Genomic DNA, 20,110 nt, shown 5'->3' on the forward strand with positions numbered 1-20,110 from the left:
CATATCGAGAAGCGGTTTTTAAGGAAAGTTACTACGGCCTATGGGCTACCCGATGATGTTCTTTGATTTGGAATTTAGTCAATCCCTCTACTCGAAAACTGCTGTGCAAGTGTATTTTTGACATAGCCCACAAATGACCTTAGGTCATCGCATGACCTTGAGAGGTCAAATGAGTATTGGGAAAGTAAGATTAGATGCTGGCGAGTCGATTGGTGCCATTTTTAGCGCTCTAGCTCTACTGGGTGGGCCACAATCTGCTGTGCAAATTTGGGCCACGTGACCTTTGCTGACCTCTGTAGGTCAAACGGCTGGGAGTGCCGCCGAAAGACTTTGACTGTGGATTAGAAACGTCATGGCCTACATTTTGTGCGATTTTCAGCTTGATCGGAGACGTCCCGAATCTGGGCTGAATCCGGGCTGCGACGTATGGAGTGTCGTTTATTTGCACATTTTGACCTGCCAAGGTCAAACGGGGTCACATATCGAAAAGCGGTTTTTAAGGAAAGTTACTACGGCCTATGAGCTACCCGATGATGTGCTTTGATTTGGAATTCGGTTAATCCCTCTACTCGAAAACTGCTGTGCAAGTGTATTTTCGACATAGCCCACAAATGACCTTAGGTCATCGCATGACCTTGAGGGGTCAAATGAGTGTTGGAAAAGTAAGATTAGATGCTGTCGAGTCGATTGGTGCCATTTTTAGCGCTCTAACTCTACTGGGTGGGCCACAATCTGCTGTGCAAATTTGGGCCACGTGACCTTTGCTGACCTCTGTAGGTGAAACGGCCGGGTGTGCCACCGAATAACTCGGACTGTGGATTGACCATGTCAGCACCTACATTGTGTGCGATTTGCAGCTTGATCGGAGATGTCCCGAATCTGGGCTGAATCCGGGCTGCGACGTATGAGTGTCGTTTACTTGCGGATTTTGACCTGCCAAGGTCAAATGGGGTCACATATCGAGAAGCGGTTTTTAAGGAAAGTTACTACGGCCTATGGGCTACCCGATGATGTGCTTTGATTTGGAATTCGGTCAATTCCTCTACTCGAAAACTGCTGTGCAAGTGTATTTTCGACATAGCCCACAAATGACCTTAGGTCATCGCATGACCTTGAGAGGTCAAATGAGTGTTGGGAAAGTAAGATTAGATGCTGGCGAGTCGATTGGTGCCATTTTTAGCGCTCTAGCTCTACTGGGTGGGCCACAATCTGCTGTGCAAGTTTGGGCCACGTGACCTTTGCTGACCTCTCTCGGTCAAACGGCTGGGAGTGCCGTCGAATGACTTAAACTGTGGATGGAGCACGTTATGGCCTACATTGTGTGCGATTTTCAGCTTGATCGGAGATGTCCCGAATCTGGGCTGAATCCGGGCTGCGACGTATGCAGTGTCGTTTTTTTGCACATTTTGACCTGCCGAGGTCAAACGGGGTCACATATCGAAAAGCGGTTTGTAAGGAAAGTTACTACGGCTTATGGGCTACCCGATGATGTGCTTTGATTTGGAATTCGGTCAATTCCTCTACTCGAAAACTGCTGTGCAAGTGTATTTTCGACAAAGCCCACAAATGACCTTAGGTCATCGCATGACCTTGAGAGGTCAAATGAGTAATGGGAAAGTAAGATTAGATGCTGACGAGTCGATTGGTGCCATTTTTAGCGCTCTAGCTCTTGGGTGGGCCACAATCTGCTGTGCAAATTTGGGCCACGTGACCTTTGCTGACCTCTGTAGGTCAAACAGCTGGGAGTGCCACCGAATAACTCGGACTGTGGATTGAGCATGTCAGCACCTACATTGTGTGCGATTTTCAGCTTGATCGGAGATGTCCCGAATGTGGGCTGAATCCGGGCTGCGATGTATGGAGAGTCATTTATTTGCGGATTTTGACCTGTCGAGGTCAAACGGGGTCACATATCGAAAAGCGGTTTTTAAGGAAAGTTACTACGGCTTATGGGCTACCCGATGATGTGCTTTGATTTGGAATTCGGTCAATTCCTTTACTCGAAAACTGCTGTGCAAGTGTATTTTCGACATAACCCACAAATGACCTTAGGTCATCGCATGACCTTAGGTCATCGCATGACCTTGAGAGGTCAAATGAGTGATGGGAAAGTAAGATTAGATGCTGGCTAGTCGATTGGTGCCATTTTTAGCGCTCTAGCTCTACTGGGTTGGCCACAATCTGCTGTGCAAATTTAGGCCATGTGACCTTTGCTGACCTCTCTAGGTCAAACGGCTGGGAGTGCCGCCGAATGACTTGGACTATGGATTGGGCACGTCATGGCCTACATTTTGTGCGATTTTCAGCTTGATCGGAGATGTCCCGAATCTGGGCTGAATCCGGGCTGCGACGTATGGAGTGTCGTTTCTTTGCGGATTTTGACCTGCCGAGGTCAAACGGGGTCACATATCGAAAAGCGGTTTTTAAGGAAAGTTACTACGGCCTATGAGCTACCCGATGATGTGCTTTGATTTGGAATTCGGTCAATCCCTCTACTCGAAAACTGCTGTGCAAGTGTATTTTCGACATAGCCCACAAATGACCTTAGGTCATCGTATGACCTTGAGGGGTCAAATGAGTGTTGGGAAAGTAAGATTAGATGCTGTCGAGTCGATTGGTGCCATTTTTAGCGCTCTAACTCTACTGGGTGGGCCACAATCTGCTGTGCAAATTTGGGCCACGTTACCTTTGCTGACCTCTGTAGGTGAAACGGCCGGGTGTGCCACCGAATAACTCGGACTGTGGATTGACCATGTCAGCACCTACATTGTGTGCGATTTGCAGCTTGATCGGAGATGTCCCGAATCTGGGCTGAATCCGGGCTGCGACGTATGAGTGTCGTTTACTTGCGGATTTTGACCTGCCAAGGTCAAATGGGGTCACATATCGAGAAGCGGTTTTTAAGGAAAGTTACTACGGCCTATGGTCTACCCGATGATGTGCTTTGATTTGGAATTCGGTCAATTCCTCTACTCGAAAACTGTTGTGCAATTGTATTTTCGACATAGCCCACAAATGACCTTAGGTCATCGCATGACCTTGAGAGGTCAAATGAGTGTTGGGAAAGTAAGATTAGATGCTGGCGAGTCGATTGGTGCCATTTTTAGCGCTCTAGCTCTACTGGGTGGGCCACAATCTGCTGTGCAAGTTTGGGCCACGTGACCTTTGCTGACCTCTCTCGGTCAAACGGCTGGGAGTGCCGTCGAATGACTTAAACTGTGGATGGAGCACGTTATGGCCTACATTGTGTGCGATTTTCAGCTTGATCGGAGATGTCCCGAATCTGGGCTGAATCCGGGCTGCGACGTATGCAGTGTCGTTTTTTTTGCACATTTTGACCTGCCGAGGTCAAACGGGGTCACATATCGAAAAGCGGTTTGTAAGGAAAGTTACTACGGCTTATGGGCTACCCGATGATGTGCTTTGATTTGGAATTCGGTCAATTCCTCTACTCGAAAACTGCTGTGCAAGTGTATTTTCGACAAAGCCCACAAATGACCTTAGGTCATCGCATGACCTTGAGAGGTCAAATGAGTAATGGGAAAGTAAGATTAGATGCTGACGAGTCGATTGGTGCCATTTTTAGCGCTCTAGCTCTTGGGTGGGCCACAATCTGCTGTGCAAATTTGGGCCACGTGACCTTTGCTGACCTCTGTAGGTCAAACAGCTGGGAGTGCCACCGAATAACTCGGACTGTGGATTGAGCATGTCAGCACCTACATTGTGTGCGATTTTCAGCTTGATCGGAGATGTCCCGAATCTGGGCTGAATCCGGGCTGCGATGTATGGAGAGTCATTTATTTGCGGATTTTGACCTGTCGAGGTCAAACGGGGTCACATATCGAAAAGCGGTTTTTAAGGAAAGTTACTACGGCTTATGGGCTACCCGATGATGTGCTTTGATTTGGAATTCGGTCAATTCCTTTACTCGAAAACTGCTGTGCAAGTGTATTTTCGACATAACCCACAAATGACCTTAGGTCATCGCATGACCTTGAGAGGTCAAATGAGTGATGGGAAAGTAAGATTAGATGCTGGCTAGTCGATTGGTGCCATTTTTAGCGCTCTAGCTCTACTGGGTTGGCCACAATCTGCTGTGCAAATTTAGGCCATGTGACCTTTGCTGACCTCTCCAGGGGCGGATCCAGGAAAACTCCAAGGGGAGGGTGATGAATCGAAGTGGTGCCCCTACCTATACCCAAAATTAAAAACTCAACGGATTTCGTCCACTTCATTTTGGTGGTGCCCCCATTTTCAGTTTTTTATTTTTATTTTTTATTTTTAGTCAGTATCTTACCTCTTAGCCACAACCACATTTACCAATTGTAAGCAAGTATATATGAATGTGCTATGTGTATATATGTTGTGGACGCTGAGTAATGAGTACTTACCAGGAACGTTATCAGGTAAGCAAATCGTTGTCAGTCCGACGAACTTGACCCTGGCGTCTAAAGGGTCTGTCCTTGACACTTCAGGCTTGTCAGGGGCACCAAAGTCCTTCCAGGGACACCACAAACCTGTCAGGGGCACCTACGGCCTTGTAGGGGCGCCACAGGCCCGCCAGGGGCACCACAGGCCTGCCAGGAAGCAGGGGCACCACAGGTCTAGCAAGTATACACGACAGGCCTGTCAGGGGCACAACGGGCCTGTTGGGCCCATGAGCACCCCTAGGGGTAGGGGCACCACAGTCCTTCCAGGGGCACCGCAGGCCTGTGAGGGGCACCAGCGGCCTAGCAGGGGCACCAGTCAACACAGGCCTGCCAGGGGCACCACAGACCTGCCAGGGGCACCAGAGGCCTGCCAGGAGCACCACCGACCTCGCAGGGGTAACTTGGGCCTGTCAGGGCCCAGGGGCACCACGGGCCTGTCGAGAGGCACTTCAGGCTTTTCAGGGGCACCATAGTCCTCTCAGGGCGCAGGGGTAGCAGGGGCACCAGAGGCCTGCCAGGGGCACTACAGGCCTAGCAAGGGCACCACTGGTCTATCAGGGGCACCACGAGCCTGTCATAGCCAGGCATCTCAGGCTTGTCAAGGCCCAGCGGCACCACAGGTCTGTGAGGGGCACCAGCGACCTAGCAGGGGCACCAGTCAACACAGGTCTGCCAGGGGCGCCACAGACCTGCCAGGGGCACCACAGACCTGCCAGGGGTACCAGAGGCCTGCCAGGGGCACCACCGGCCTCGCAGGGGCACCTTGGGCCTGTCAGGGGCACGACGGGCCTGCCGAGGGGCACTTCAGACTTTTCAGGGGCACCAGTCCTCTCCGGGCGCAGGGGCACCAGAGGCCTGCCAGGGGCACCAGCGGCCTAGCAAGGGCACCAGAGGCCTGCCAGGGGCACCAGCGGCCTAGCAAGGGCACCAGAGGCCTGCCAGGGGCACCACAGGCCTAACAAGGGCACCACGGGCCTGTCAGGGGCACCTCAGGCTTGTCAGGGCCCAGGGACACCACAGTCCTTCCAAGGGCACCGCAAGCCTGTCAGGGGCACCAGAGGCCTGCCAGGGGCACCACAGGCCTAGCAAGGGCACCTCTGGCCTGTCAGGGGCACCTCAGGCTTGTCAGGGCCCAGGGGCACCACAGTCCTTCCAGGGGCATTACAAGCCTGTCAGGGGCACCAGAGGCCTAGCAAGGGCACCACAGGCCTGCCATGGACACCACAGGCCTGCCAGGGGCACCACCGGCCTTGCAGGGGCGCCTCAGGCCTGTCAGGGGCACCACGTGCCTGCCGGGGACACTTCAGGCTTGTCAGGGGCGTTACAGTCCTGTCAGGGCCCAGGGGCACCAGGCCCGTGGTGTCCCTGCTAGGCCTGTGGTGCCCCTGTCAGGACTGTGATACCCCTGATAGGCCGGTGGTGCCCCTGGAAGGTCTTTGGGCCCCCGGGCCTCAAGGGGGGGGCCATGACCCATGTGACCCCCCCCTTGGATCCGCCCCTGGACCTCTCTAGGTCAAACGGCTGGGAGTGCCGCCGAATGACTTGGACTATGGATTGGGCACGTCATGGCCTACATTGTGTGCGATTTTCAGCTTGATCGGAGATGTCCCGAATCTGGGCTGAATCCGGGCTGCGACGTATGGAGTGTCGTTTCTTTGCGGATTTTGACCTGCCGAGGTCAAACGGGGTCACATATCGAGAAGCGGTTTTTAAGGAAAGTTACTACGGCTTATGGGCTACCCGATGATGTGCTTTGATTTGGAATTCGGTCAATCACTCTACTCGAAAACTGCTGTGCAAGTGTATTTTCGACATAGTCCACAAATGACCTTAGGTCATCGCATGACCTTGAGGTTTCAAATGAGTGTTGGGAAAGTAAGATTCGATGCTGTCGAGTCGATTGGTGCCATTTTTAGCGCTCTAGCTCTACTGGGTGGGCCACAATCTGCTGTGCAAATTTGGGCCACGTGACCTTTGCTGACCTCTGTAGGTCAAACGGCCGGAAGTGCCACCGAATAACTCGGACTGTGGATTGAGCATGTCAGCACTTACATTGTGTGCGATTTGCAGCTTGATCGGAGATGTCCCGAATCTGGGCTGAATCCGGGCTGCGACGTATGAGTGTCGTTTATTTGCGGATTTTGACCTGCCAAGGTCAAACGGGGTCACATATCGAGAAGCGGTTTTTAAGGAAAGTTACTACGGCCTATGGGCTACCCGATGATGTGCTTTGATTTGGAATTCGGTCAATTCCTCTACTCGAAAACTGCTGTGCAAGTGTATTTTCGACATAGCCCACAAATGACCTTAGGTCATCGCATGACCTTGAGAGGTCAAATGAGTTTTGGGGAAAGTAAGATTAGATGCTGGCGAGTCGATTGGTGCCATTTTTAGCGCTCTAGCTCTACTGGGTGGGCCACAATCTGCTGTGCAAATTTGGGCCACGTGACCTTTGCTGACCTCTGTAGGTCAAACGGCTGGGAGTGCCGCCGAAAGACTTTGACTGTGGATTAGAAACGTCATGGCCTACATTTTGTGCGATTTTCAGCTTGATCGGAGACGTCCCGAATCTGGGCTGAATCCGGGCTGCGACGTATGGAGTGTCGTTTATTTGCACATTTTGACCTGCCAAGGTCAAACGGGGTCACATATCGAAAAGCGGTTTTTAAGGAAAGTTACTACGGTCTATGAGCTACCCGATGATGTGCTTTGATTTGGAATTCGGTCAATCCCTCTACTCGAAAACTGCTGTGCAAGTGTATTTTCGACATAGCCCACAAATGACCTTAGGTCATCGCATGACCTTGAGGGGTCAAATGAGTGTTGGGAAAGTAAGATTAGATGCTGTCGAGTCGATTGGTGCCATTTTTAGCGCTCTAACTCTACTGGGTGGGCCACAATCTGCTGTGCAAATTTGGGCCACGTGACCTTTGCTGACCTCTGTAGGTGAAACGGCCGGGTGTGCCACCGAATAACTCGGACTGTGGATTGACCATGTCAGCACCTACATTGTGTGCGATTTGCAGCTTGATCGGAGATGTCCCGAATCTGGGCTGAATCCGGGCTGCGACGTATGAGTGTCGTTTACTTGCGGATTTTGACCTGCCAAGGTCAAATGGGGTCACATATCGAGAAGCAGTTTTTAAGGAAAGTTACTACGGCCTATGGGCTACCCGATGATGTGCTTTGATTTGGAATTCGGTCAATTCCTCTACTCGAAAACTGCTGTGCAAGTGTATTTTCGACATAGCCCACAAATGACCTTAGGTCATCGCATGACCTTGAGAGGTCAAATGAGTGTTGGGAAAGTAAGATTAGATGCTGGCGAGTCGATTGGTGCCATTTTTAGCGCTCTAGCTCTACTGGGTGGGCCACAATCTGCTGTGCAAGTTTGGGCCACGTGACCTTTGCTGACCTCTCTAGGTCAAACGGCTGGGAGTGCCGCCGAATGACTTGGACTGTGGATTGGGCACGTCATGGCCTACATTGTGTGCGAGTTTCAGCTTGATTGGAGGTGTCCCGAATCTGGGCTGAATCCGGGCTGAATCTGGGCTGAATATGGGCTGTCTTGATCAACATGCCGCCCTGCAGGGTTAGATTTGTGCGGGCAGTAAACAGCGCTGGCCGCTGGGTCATATTTGCGATAGAAAGTTAGCACTCGGTGGCGAGGCGCGCGACTGGCACCGGACGCCAGACGACCGGCATTTCTTTGAGCGTCTCTGAAGTGGACGCTGCATGCATATGCTAATGTTTGTATCTGCATTTCGTCTCCGAGGCTGGTGACTGGCGTATGAGGAATGCGTTTTGATTCAGCTGATGAAAGTAGTCAGGTTAGGGAAGTGGGTGCCCTTGATTCGTTGATATAATTTAGGTATACAATACATAGGCCGCGGAAGGGGGGGGGGGCACCGGGGCACCGTGTTTCCCTTTGATTTTGGCGTTTTAACATTAGCCCTATGTGCTTTGCATGGAAAGAATGGGGCCAAAAGTCGGCGGTGCCCCCCCCCCCCTTAACCCTATTCCTGGCGGGGGGGGGCCTCAGGAGCCCCCCCCTGAGGTTTTTTGGTTATATCTCCCAAACGCGTTGAGCTAGGAAGCTCAAATTTTCTGACTTTTCCTAAAAGGCTTCTACGCAACATGTCTGAAAATTTTGAGTTGATCTGACCTCAGGTCAGGTCACCAGAGGCGGTTTGGTGACGCTACCTCAGAAAAGTTTGCAATCACGCCAGAGCTAGAGTTTTTGACCGATCAATTTCTTCTCTTCAGGGTTTAGTTAGGGTACCAGTATGTGCAATTTGTTTATCTCGGAATTTTGATATCGGTGACCTAAGGTCAGGTCAATTTCGCGACCTCCCCATTATAAGTCAATGGGGGAAAAATCAACTCCCTGTTTTTACCACTAAAACGGGTCGGAATGGCCCCATATACCATACATGCTTTCATATACGATCAATCTTCACTACCTTGAGGTCTGTTTTGCTGTTGGGCAGCTGCGAGGTCATGTGACGTCATCAAAGGTCACCAAAGATTTTTGGCCAATAACTCCGTACAGGAACAAGATACAGACGCGTGGATGGTCTCATTGTGTTCAGCTCGTCAAGACGCATCGAATGATATACATGATGACCTCGAGGTCACGTGACCTGAGGTCAACCTTTGACCTTGACCTTTCGAGGTCAACATATATATCATTCGATGCGGATTGACGAGAGGATCACGATGATGACCTTAGTTTGTTCCTATCTTGACTAATTCGAAAGTTATTCGAGAAAAACTCTCTCCATATCTAGTGCCGCCATTTTGACTTTTTCGACCCCTGTGACGTCATCTTTGACCTGACCTGAAAATGACCTTAGTAAAAATTGTAGATCTTGGCCGTGCGTATCCGATGCCGTTTACCGCTTGTCGCTATCTTGCTTCGTTCTCGAGATCTCAGGGGGGGGGCCGAATCGGCCCCCCCCCCGCCAGTTTCTTGTCCCGGCGGAGCCCGCCAGGAATAGGGTTAAATGAAGGTGTTCCGACGCCACTGAATGTGGACATGATTTTCCTTCTGAGCCGTGACGACAGTCTATCAATGACAAGTCAGAAATAAGAAAAGGTTATGGCAGGCTAGCGATCTGAGCGTAACCCCTAATTTCAAATCAAACCTCACTGCATGAGAAACTTCTGAAAACGATACACGAATGCAACAGACTACCAAACATTATGAAATAAATTCCTCATTCAAAGTTTGGTGATACTGCGGAAGTCGGTAAAACGCACCATTTTTTCCCATATGGCCTCGAAGTTGCACTTGTTTGGGAACCCGTCTGCAGCAATTAAAGGTATGAAAACATTAGGAGGGAAATATGTAGGTACGTTTGAGCGGTTCCAGGCGTTGTTCAGGAAACCCCCAAGACCGCTATGCGCGAAAGCTGTATATCAAAATGGAAGTAGTCCTATATTGCAACAGCACCGCGCTTACGTACCGATACAATACATACCAAACCAAACTACAAGCAAATCCATGCAATGCTATGGGTAGCATGCACAATTTACATTGCATTGACACTGCAGCAAAGCATGTAGCTCATGTTGAATGCATCGTGCATGATGTACGTTTATAAGAAGCTAAATTAGGTTTATCAGGAATGATCAGTTGTGCACAAGGTATTGCCTTAACGCCAAGTCAAAGCATGCCTAACTAAGCACGACCCGCGTCCCGAACCGTTCTGTATTTCGGGATCACCGAATGAAATAGGGCGACAAGCTTTTGTTTCATAAAATAAGAATAATCCTTTTTTGCTAGCAGTCCTACGTTTTAAATGCAATATACAATCTACCTATATCATGTAAAACTACTTCAACAATGTATAATGAACACCTACTTCGTACGGTGAAAAAGTTATGCTGATCCTTCTGGGATGGGTATTCCTACAACATACTTTACGAGTCGTTATTTCGAGCAGCCGCTGAAGCTGTATAGAAGCCTTGGCCCAACAATCACTCTAACCGTGGTCGCCATCTCGGTTGGTAAGTGACTTGCTTTAGGTATTCCGGTCACCGTTTTTAAGCTTTTAGGCTGTTGGTTATGTGTGCGAAATCGATGAGAGGACGAATTTGCTTGCCCGACTGGCCTCTCATTGACGATGACTTGGTCATAGCTCAAACGTACAGCCCACCGCTTAAGTAATGTAGGGTTTTACCAATCTCAACGGTTGGTTTTGACTCGCGATTGTTTAATGCGGAGTGATCGAAAAGAAGATGTCAATAGCTAAAGTTGCAGCTGCAAGGGTGACGATACATATAAGCTACATTCAAAGTTTCATTGTAGTCTGGTTAATCGTTCCTAAGCTTCAGAAGCAGAACATACCCATGACTGAAACCCCACATTACTTCTGCTGTGGACTGTACATATGTACGTAGGTACCATGAACATATGCTATCTAAAAGTTTACTTTACATATTTGGGTCGCTCATATGGATTGTTGCTCTCCGATATTACTTACCCCAGTCCCCAGATCGAGTGCCTGATGCTTATAGGCATTAGGCTTGCATATTCAGAAATTTAGCCGCAACCGGCAACAGCGCTGACAATTCACAACTAAGAGATGACGCTGATACTATAGCATTCCACTCCACATACTAGTTCATGTCGCAGCCCAAAATCAGCGTCTGAGACAACTCCACTAATGCATTATTGAAAGCTGAAACCGCCTGGTCTCCTAAGTCCTACATAAGATTTCAGCGCCGCTTTCACGTCGAGCGTGGCCAACATCCATCGCACACACTTCCATGCACCACTCATTGTAAGTCTGTGAGTGTCAGTGCCAGGTTGCAGCCGCCACTCCCAGTGTTTGACCTCACATCCACTCTCTGTGCCGCAGGTCCCGAGTACGTGGCGGTCGGCTCTCTGACGCAGGAAGAGAATGGCTCGCGGTTCGATATCCCGCCCGGGTAAGTACCGACTTCCGCCGGGATGAGTCGCTGATAGCGGTCAGACGGACAGAAAATACGGACCGTATATGGACAATGGTCATCGTGGCCGGCGCTAGAAGTGCCAGAAGTGACCGTCTATCGCTCAAGGGCCGAGAGTCCACAACCATTTGATGTGCAACACATGTGTGATCCTAAATGCGTCATTGTCTAAGTGGGACGGATCTCGAACAGTGTAAGACGTTTCGGTTACAGGTTAAGTTTTCCATCGAATTGTACGTTACCTCACGGAATAATCCATGCAACTTATACCTACTTGGTACTTTTCTTTGCACCACAAAACATTCGATAAGATAAACCTCCCTCCGGGCATAACTGCTTTCGGGCATGCAGTCGAATGTCCTCTTATTCTATTTCCCCATCCCTCTACCTGCTCTCGGGAATTCATTCAATTGCCCTGTCTAAGTGGCACTGTTCTCCCTCTCTGCCCCCAGGATCGAGCCGTACCCGTGGCACTTTTTCGAGCTGTCCCGCTGGCGACGTCAGGTGATCGAGCCGGGCGCCACCAAGGTGCAGCGCGCACCACGCGACGGGCCCGAGACGTTCGAGCTGCTGAGCGTGGTGAACGCCTCGCTGGCCGAGCTGCGACGTCGCACCGGCGACACGAGCTTCACGCGCTCGGACGCGCTCGGAGGTCGCTACCGCTTCCTGCCGGGCGCCGGAGTGCAGTATGAGCTCTACTTTCGCACGCGCGACTCGGGTCCGACGGGTTTCCACACAGTGCGCGTGACCCGGCCCCTAGCGCTGCCGCGAGTGCAGTACGGCGGCAGCGGGGGCCACGAGGTGGTCAACATCATCCTGCCCTACTTCAACCGGCTGGACACGCTCCGCCAGTTCCTCGGCAGGTTCGCCAAGTTGGTGGAGAAGCGGGAGCAGGTGGTGTTGACTATCGTCCGGTACACGGACGGCTTTCCGCCCATGAGTGCCGACCAGGCGCGCAAAGACCGCGACGGCGTCTCTGCGCTCGTCAGCGAGACCAACATGCGCTTGTCCAGCGTCAGTGCAGTGCCCAGGGTGCGTCTGATCGAGAAGTCTGGGGTCTTCTCGCGTGGCGCAGCGCTCATGGAGGGCGCGCGCGCGTGGGACACCACCGATGACGTGCTGCTATTCCTCTGCGATGTGGACATGCTGTTCGGAGAGAGTTTCCTGCAGAGGTGTCGTACAAACACCAAGCCAGGCCACCAGGCCTACTTCCCCATAGTCTTCAACACATACAACCCGCATATCGTCTTCGACGTCATCAAAAAGAAGATGGTCCCGATTCTGACAAGCTACGAAAAGAAAATGCTCATCGATCGCGAGAAAGGCTACTGGATTGACTTTGGGTTCGGCATGAGCTGTCAGTACCGATCTGACTTTACCCGACTGACTGGCAACTTCTTCAACATCTCCGGCTGGGGCCTGGAGGATGTCCGGTTATACCAACAGTTCACCAAGAGCAGTGTGGAGATTGTGCGCATGCCCGATCCGGACTTGGTGCACGTCTACCACAAGAAACAGTGCAACAAGACTGAGGTCGGCAAGCGCTTCAACTCCTGTCTGAAGTCGAAGGCGATGAACGAGGCTTCCCAGCTCGGCTGGGGCCTGTGGGTGTACAAACACATGGGCGACACAGACGATATTGAGGAATTCCTCAAAGTGTTCCGCGCCGGCCCGCCGCAGAGGGACAGCGGCCGGTAGCGCCGATGGCCGTCACATTGTTGCGTAGTGACTGTTCTTTGACTGTGATGTCCGACAACATCGAGCACTGCCCACCGGTGTGCTTGAACTATAGCCGGATTTTTATACCTGTCTGATCGTTCTAAGTGCACTAACTAATAAATACGGCACGAGGTGAGCGATAATAATGAATAGAAAGGAAGTCAATAGGTAAGTAAAATCAAGAGTAAGATGATATTTTCGGCTGACCAGTGTTGGGTTGAGGCTTCACGTGCGCTTTTTATTAAAGCGCTTAAAGCGATTAGACAGGCTTAACAAATCGGACTAAAACTACTTGATGCTAGGCTCATCGTACTGATCCCGCAGTGGAGTGCCCGGAAGAACGTTAACTCTGAAGTCAAGCCCCTTCGGAGTGAGCCAGTGCTCACTGATGTGTTTGCGGGCATCATGGCGCGGCGCTCGTTACGCGGGCAGCGGATTTGCTCCAAGTGACGCCGCTATCACATTTGGTGAGCACACGAGCTGTGTTTGACTTAGATAGTGTTTGTGCGGTGACGGAATAGCTGCGGGCTGCACTGTGCTGAGAGTTTTGTCATCTGGCGTACCAGGAATAAGCGTGGATTCTCTTCTCACTAACTGGGAGCGATATGGACTCGTTACAAGTTAATATTTGCTCCTATGTCTGCTGTCAGATAACATTTCCCCGCGCGTGAAAGTGTATGTCTCAATATTGCGTTAGCACTGCAATATTGTGTTCGCACTGTCTTGAACCAGTTGAAGAAAGTGTTTCATACGGGTGTATATACAATATATATTGAGTCATGTTATGATTCAGGCAAGAATGAAGCAAATGTGCAAGGTTGCAAGGAGTATCAAGTAAGCATCCATTTCAAATCTACATACAGCATATCTATATGGCGAGCGTTAAGCTGCCCATAAAGCAGCGGCGCCGTATCGCAAGGATATCGCAAGCAGCGGCGCCGTATCGCTCTGTTTGACCTCATGATCGGCGGCTGCAAGATTGGTTCTGTTGCAATCATCAAAGCGCCGATTTCATAACCTATCGCTTTCATCCTTTCGTTGAACAAGCACTCACATTAATGTCGCATTATCAGACTAAGGCGTGGCAGCTGTATTGTCGTGTATCAGACAGGAGTCCGAGAACTCACTCAGCGGGTGCTGATAGGGCCGCTTCCGTGTACGCACTCGTCTAAGGAATTTCCTCTGTAGTGGCCAAACCAATGACGACTCACGATGGTCGATAGCGGTCACCTAGGGATAAGGAGGATCGGTGGAACGGTGGAGGTGAGGTCGTATCTGTCTATCCGAATACGTAGGTATCACATCAAAAAAACTTTTATGCCACAATTGGCAAACATTTTAAAATGGCTCACCAATAAGAATAGAAGAGAGCGGCAGTTCTGACCGCGCCACATTTCAAAACAGGGTTTTGTACTTGCTTTCGACCGTTCCAACGCAGAAGTAGGTAGGCATGTAGTATGTACGCTGCGTTTCTACCGTTTTAACCCTCGCCGGACCTATTGGTTTTCTACATACGCGCCGGCCGAGGGAGGGGGGGGGGGGCGGATACGACCCCCCTCGCCGTTTCGCCCCTGGTGGAGCTAGCGCGTCGCGGAAAAAAAAAAAACGAGCGTGTGCGCCGTTACGAGACGCAGAGATTGGTACCCGATTTTAAGGTCCTAGGTCAACCGGTGACCTCTGAGGTCAGGTCAAGTGCCCCAAGGTACGGTTCAGTTTTTGGTGAATAACTTCGCAAAAAACGACCGCAGAGCCGCGATTTTGGCTGCATCGTGTTCGCCTCGCTCAGGCGCGTCGAATGATATACTTTTTGTTCGGGTCAGGTTAACTTAGGGTGTTGACCTCAGGTCAAGGTCAGGTCAGCACCCCCAGGTCACGAAGTTGGTCGAAAGAGGTCATGTCGCATATCATTCGATTCGGCAGGTTTTCCTGAGTCCAATGGTGGCCTTACCAACTCGCTAGCTCAATTTGATCAGGAGTTATTGACGAAAAACTAATATGACCATGATGACGTCATAAATGAAGTCACGCAAGGTCAACATTGCAAAAGTGACGCATCTAACCTTGCAAGGAGTGCATGAAATCACGATTCTGTGTGCTTGAGATAGTTGGAGATCGTTCCCGGCGCCAGAATAGCAGTTTTCATTTTTCCCCATTGACTTATAATGGTGAGGTCACGAAAATGACCTGACCTCATATGACCTTTAGGAAAAATCCGAGATATACAAGTTGTGAGACTCATAATGGATACTAGATCCTGCAAGTTTCATTTCCCTGTGACATCTCCTCTGGCAGTGACGGCATTGCGAAGTTGCGACATCTGAAGACCTGCAGAGGTTCACTTATGACGTCATAGGTCAGTGACCTGACCTGACCCAAAAATGCAGTTGGTGTCAAAAGATCCGGCTTGAATCAAAGGTCAGGTACGCCCAGTTTCAGCTCTCTATCGCCAGCGTGTTTGGAGCTATCGCAAAAAAACCCTAGGGGGGGCGGCACCCGCCCCCCCCCCTCGGCCGGCGAGGGGGCCACCTGGGGGGGGGGGGGGCACTACGCTTCGGCCGTTTCAACACATGGGTTCGCTGCGGCCGTCGTGTTGTCAGTCGACCACGTGCGTTGTGTAAGACGGCACCGCCTGTTCGTTATCAGCATACCGATAGCGTCCGGCGTTTGAGCTGACGTGGCTGATGATATAATGGGAAACTGTCGGTGACCAAGAATGCCACTCATTGTGCCCAATCAGTCAGTTCTGACTTCTGACCTAACTACAATACCCGCCAGCTGGAGAGGGTGGGGCAGAGGGCACTAGAAAATGGGTACAGCAGGTATCTGATAATGCCACAAATAAACGGATATTGCATGCAAGATAACAACACGCAGGCACAAGACTGGCTCTGAGCTGGGTACTTACTTTCATGCATATTCCGTGTCCATTTGAAAGGAGGGAAGGTATCATTCGCGTGTCAGGCCTACTGGAGTGTCAGGCCTGATGACATTCCAGTTCGACGTACCTGAAACGAGTAAAGTACACCTGAATGTACTGCAAAAACTATAACAGTAAATAAGACGAAAATAGGTAAACATCTATGGACCATGGTTTGATCCGTAGTTTCCGTCAAATAATAAGGTATACGAGCCCCATCATCTTCTTGCGTATTGAGAACGAACAGGAATATACAACAAAAGTTGGGCATGAAATAGATTCATCAATGAAGTAAATCGCCAATCAAGAAACAATTATTTAAATTATTAAATAAAGCCCTAAGCTTTGACACGTTCACAAGTGGCACTGATATTATGTGTAGGTAAATATCTAGTAGGTACCTGAAAGGTGTGCAAGGCAAGACAAGACACTTCGGGACATATAGGACATTCGTTTGGTGCTGAGCGTTCGAACGCCCCCTCACGAGTCTCGGTTATCAAGTTCCCCGGGTAAGGTTACGCAATTTTATTGACGCGTGCAATGCTGCTGAGTGCTGGTGGCAGCGCGAAAGTAGAACGGCTCTGGCGTGATATACTGCCATCTAGCGGTAGATATCAGCACTGGCAGCAATGTAGGTGGCGCTGCACTCGGCGAGAGAAGCGATAGACGGGGGGAATCGGACTCGCACCTGCACTAAGGCTAGACTTTGATCAATTGACGTGGCCCTGGCCCCCAGGCCCCAAAGGCTGCAGAAATGGAGAACTTTCACGTATCAGCTCTCAGCAGGATTCCTGTCAACACGGCAAGAGTGGTGGTCCGGGGTCACGTGGCGGCAGTAGGCATTTAGCGAAACCTGAGCTCGTAAGAAAACAAACATGGGGGAAATCCTTTACAAGTTTAGCAGTACTTGCCATATAGAACAGTAGGTACCCACGTAGAAACAAATTTTCTATTGTGATTGCGTTATTTTGTTGGCCGGACCTGCAATGAAGGAGCTTAAATTACTGAAAACTGGTCAAAAGGCGAGCTAACTATTCCGGGCAATCGTGCGTTCATGGGAGAATAGTGGGGTAGGTAAGACAGTGTGCAGACACCATCACTTGCCTACATATTTCATCGTCTCTCCCTTTACATATTTATGTTTATCCAGCTGTTGCCAGCTTACATACGGCACTCGCCGTTCATAACCTATTGTCACTTTCATGGTCGTTCCTCCAGGCTGGGGTACGTTTATGTCAAAATGCTTTGGCTTGTCAATATCAAAATGAATATAGTTTCCACAAAGAAATAAATCATTGCCATCATGCTATTGTGACAAATTCCAGATCAGAGGTGTCTGTGAGACCAATCAACAGCAGCATCCGGGGACACTGAACTAACAACATGGTCAACATGGAACTAACAGCTAAGGCATTAACTTCGCTGAACATTGGTGCCCGGGACACTGCCCACTGTCTATGGGACAAAGGGACAGCGCCGGTGCAGGCGGGGGCAGTGAACCTAGCTCGGAGACCATCCGGGACCACTGGGGACCGGACCAGACCGGACCGTCGGACCGGACCGCCAGACCAGACACGCCGCGTCACCGCGTGTAAGAGGCGGCGGTCGGCGGCTCGTGGGCACGTTATCGGCGCTCGTGACCGGCCCAAATGGCCCCAGTGTCGCCCGGTGGACCCGTGGCCGTCACCGCCAGCGACGCGGTGGGTTCACAGCACGGCAGGAGGATGATAGGGAACAGAGCAAGATAGTAAAGCATAGGGACGGGGTGTATAGAACGGCGAGGAACAGCGCACAGGCCACAGCCTGGCGAGCCATGGGGGTAGAGCGGATGGGACAGCATTGCAAGGGAGGACGACACGGGACTGAATAAGTACGGAACGCAGGGACACGGCAAGGAACAGTGACCGTCGTAAGGATGCCGCTGAGTGTGGTCAGCATCTTGCAATCCTATGGGCAATATAACAAGAGTGACACCGGGCACGAATGCCGAAACTTGGTAGTGTTACTGAAACTGGCAATGGGCTCCTCAAGCACTTGAGGGAAAAATATTATTCGAAACAACAAAGTAATCACGTTGCTGTGCACCCACCTATATGTTTAATCGTAGAACCAGTGAAATCAATGGGCGGCACCGGCTAGGCGGTCATGTCAAACTTCGTGTCTAGGGTTTGCAGCTACCAGGAATTTCCCGTTTCGAGGCCTGCAATCGGTGTAACCTTGCAGAATGGCGTGCGCGGGTTCTAACCTAGCCAATTCTCACGTTCCGAGTAATCAGGCAGGCTGTAAATGCGCCAATTGAGCACCTGAGTGGCATTGTCGTAAGGACATCGTGTTTTGAAATACCGGCCGAATATTGCTAATTCCTTTCCACTCACCTGCAGGTGCTAACAAAACGGTGGCCGCGATCAAACGGTCTCTTCAGTCATAATTGTCACCCTCACTAGCCACAGAAATAAAATTCACCTTGATTATAGCTTAATAGGTTGGAATGAAACTCCTCAAGAATCAATTATGCCCGACAACTGGCTTGAAGGGCAGGTACACGTCAACAGCTTCTTACTGCTTGAACCGAACCACGCCGAGCTCCCTGGAAGCTCCGGCGTCCTCTCCGCCTTGTTGACTGCCGACTGGAGCAGGGCCCTAAAGCCCCAGCCAAACCCGCAAATGCCCGACCAAAAACCCGAGTTCGATCAGGGATCCGAGCCCGAGTCCAAGCCCGATCAGGAGTCCGAGCTCAGCCCACGTTGACTGATAGCTCCGAGTCCGAAATGAATGAGCCCCAGCCCGAGCTCAAGTCAAATAAGGAGCTCTTTTGAAGTCAGAGCCCGATCAGTAATCCAAGCCTGGTCTGGCTGGGCCCGGACCGCCATGAGGCCGTGCGGGTCAACCAATCGGCCAGGCTCGTATTCCTGATGGGCTCTGACTTCAGCTGAGCTCCGACTCGTGATAGGACTAAAGCTCGCGCTAGCTCCGGGCCGCCGTGGGGCCGAGGGGGTGAGCCAATTACCACCCACGAACAGAGCTGCACCGCCGCGGTAATGAAGTCGTGAAGTCGTGATGTCGTGTCGCCAGCGGTCGGGGCGTTTCTAATCAGCTGACAGGACAAGGAAGACCGACATTGAAGCTCTCGGGTACTGTGAAGGTGGATGCTGAAGACGTCTGATTCGGTGGATTCTCATGAATGCATTCACAGCCAAAATAGTTCGACGAGAGACGCACGATTTCAGACCGGTTTTCGGACGGTTCGGGGTTGATTCGTTCAGACAAGGGTCGGCTATAAAAAGTCGCTGGATTGTCATGGAGAAAGTGTTAACTAGCGGCGACATAGCTGGGATGGTAGCGACGATTTGTCTGGGCGGCCATAAATTGTCCCGGTGGCACGACATCGACAGATCTGGCCATCCGTGGGACATCGATATGACATTAATTACCAGAGCGCCCACGAAATTATACGACGACGAAGGGCAGATAGATCGGGGAGGCAACCGAAAAAGGAAGCATTGTAAGGATACCAAATTTCAGATAACCAGGTTTTTATGTAGGTAGCCAAGCAGCTTGTTGTGGACGAGTCTCAATATTTTTCTTCCAAAAGCGACTATGTCTACTGTCTAGGTCCCCGTCGAGATGACACCTGTCAAAAAGAGGTGACACCTGCCCCCCCCCCCCCCCCCCATCAAAACTCAAGAACCAAATCACGATTTCAACTTGCCCACTGTCCTCATTCCAATAACCGGCAGTTCATTCAATACCCAATCATCATGATTCATGCACATCATGACAATTATCACTCCACAACAGCGCAGACCAACACCATGACACGTCAGAAGCATGCGACCACAGTCAAATACGCTCTCGCCATGTTTTCTAGAACAATCCAGTTTCAAGAAAGCAAACCTTACCGTAAAAAGCATCCATATCTTGCAGCATTCTCTTCAAAGTCGATCATTTCCGCCCACCCCTGACACAAAACAATATCCACATCAACACAAGACCACCGTGACACCTGTCACCTCATGCCGCGCTTCCAGTCACTACATGTTTGCGCCTCCCCTCCCCTCCCTGTCTGGGGGTCCGGCTCCCTGCCGGT

The 20,110-nt window shown here is 50.8% G+C and overlaps 1 protein-coding gene and 1 long non-coding RNA gene across 2 annotated transcripts in view; one reads left to right on the forward strand and one right to left on the reverse strand.

The window, feature by feature from the left end:
• LOC122373597 (chondroitin sulfate N-acetylgalactosaminyltransferase 1-like) overlaps positions 1–13,894 on the forward strand; it is a 26,988-nt gene extending 13,094 nt beyond the window's left edge. Inside the window, exons 2-3 of the mRNA XM_043351844.1 lie at positions 11,297–11,366; positions 11,840–13,894. Of these exons, the coding sequence (XP_043207779.1) occupies positions 11,297–11,366; positions 11,840–13,085 (1,316 nt within the window). The 3' untranslated portion in view covers positions 13,086–13,894. The remainder of the gene's footprint in view (positions 1–11,296; positions 11,367–11,839) is intronic.
• The window catches only part of LOC122373606, a 26,791-nt gene extending 6,698 nt beyond the window's left edge, over positions 1–20,093 (reverse strand). Inside the window, exons 1-2 of the long non-coding RNA XR_006255079.1 lie at positions 19,923–20,093; positions 16,012–16,111 (exon numbers count right to left, since the gene is read on the reverse strand). This is a non-coding gene — a long non-coding RNA (uncharacterized LOC122373606). The remainder of the gene's footprint in view (positions 1–16,011; positions 16,112–19,922) is intronic.
• Positions 20,094–20,110: the final 17 nt, after the last annotated feature.

This window comes from Amphibalanus amphitrite, unplaced genomic scaffold (genome assembly GCF_019059575.1).
Source record: "Amphibalanus amphitrite isolate SeventyFive unplaced genomic scaffold, NRLGWU_Aamphi_draft 000038F_arrow, whole genome shotgun sequence".
Classification (NCBI taxonomy): Eukaryota; Metazoa; Arthropoda; class Thecostraca; order Balanomorpha; family Balanidae; genus Amphibalanus; species Amphibalanus amphitrite.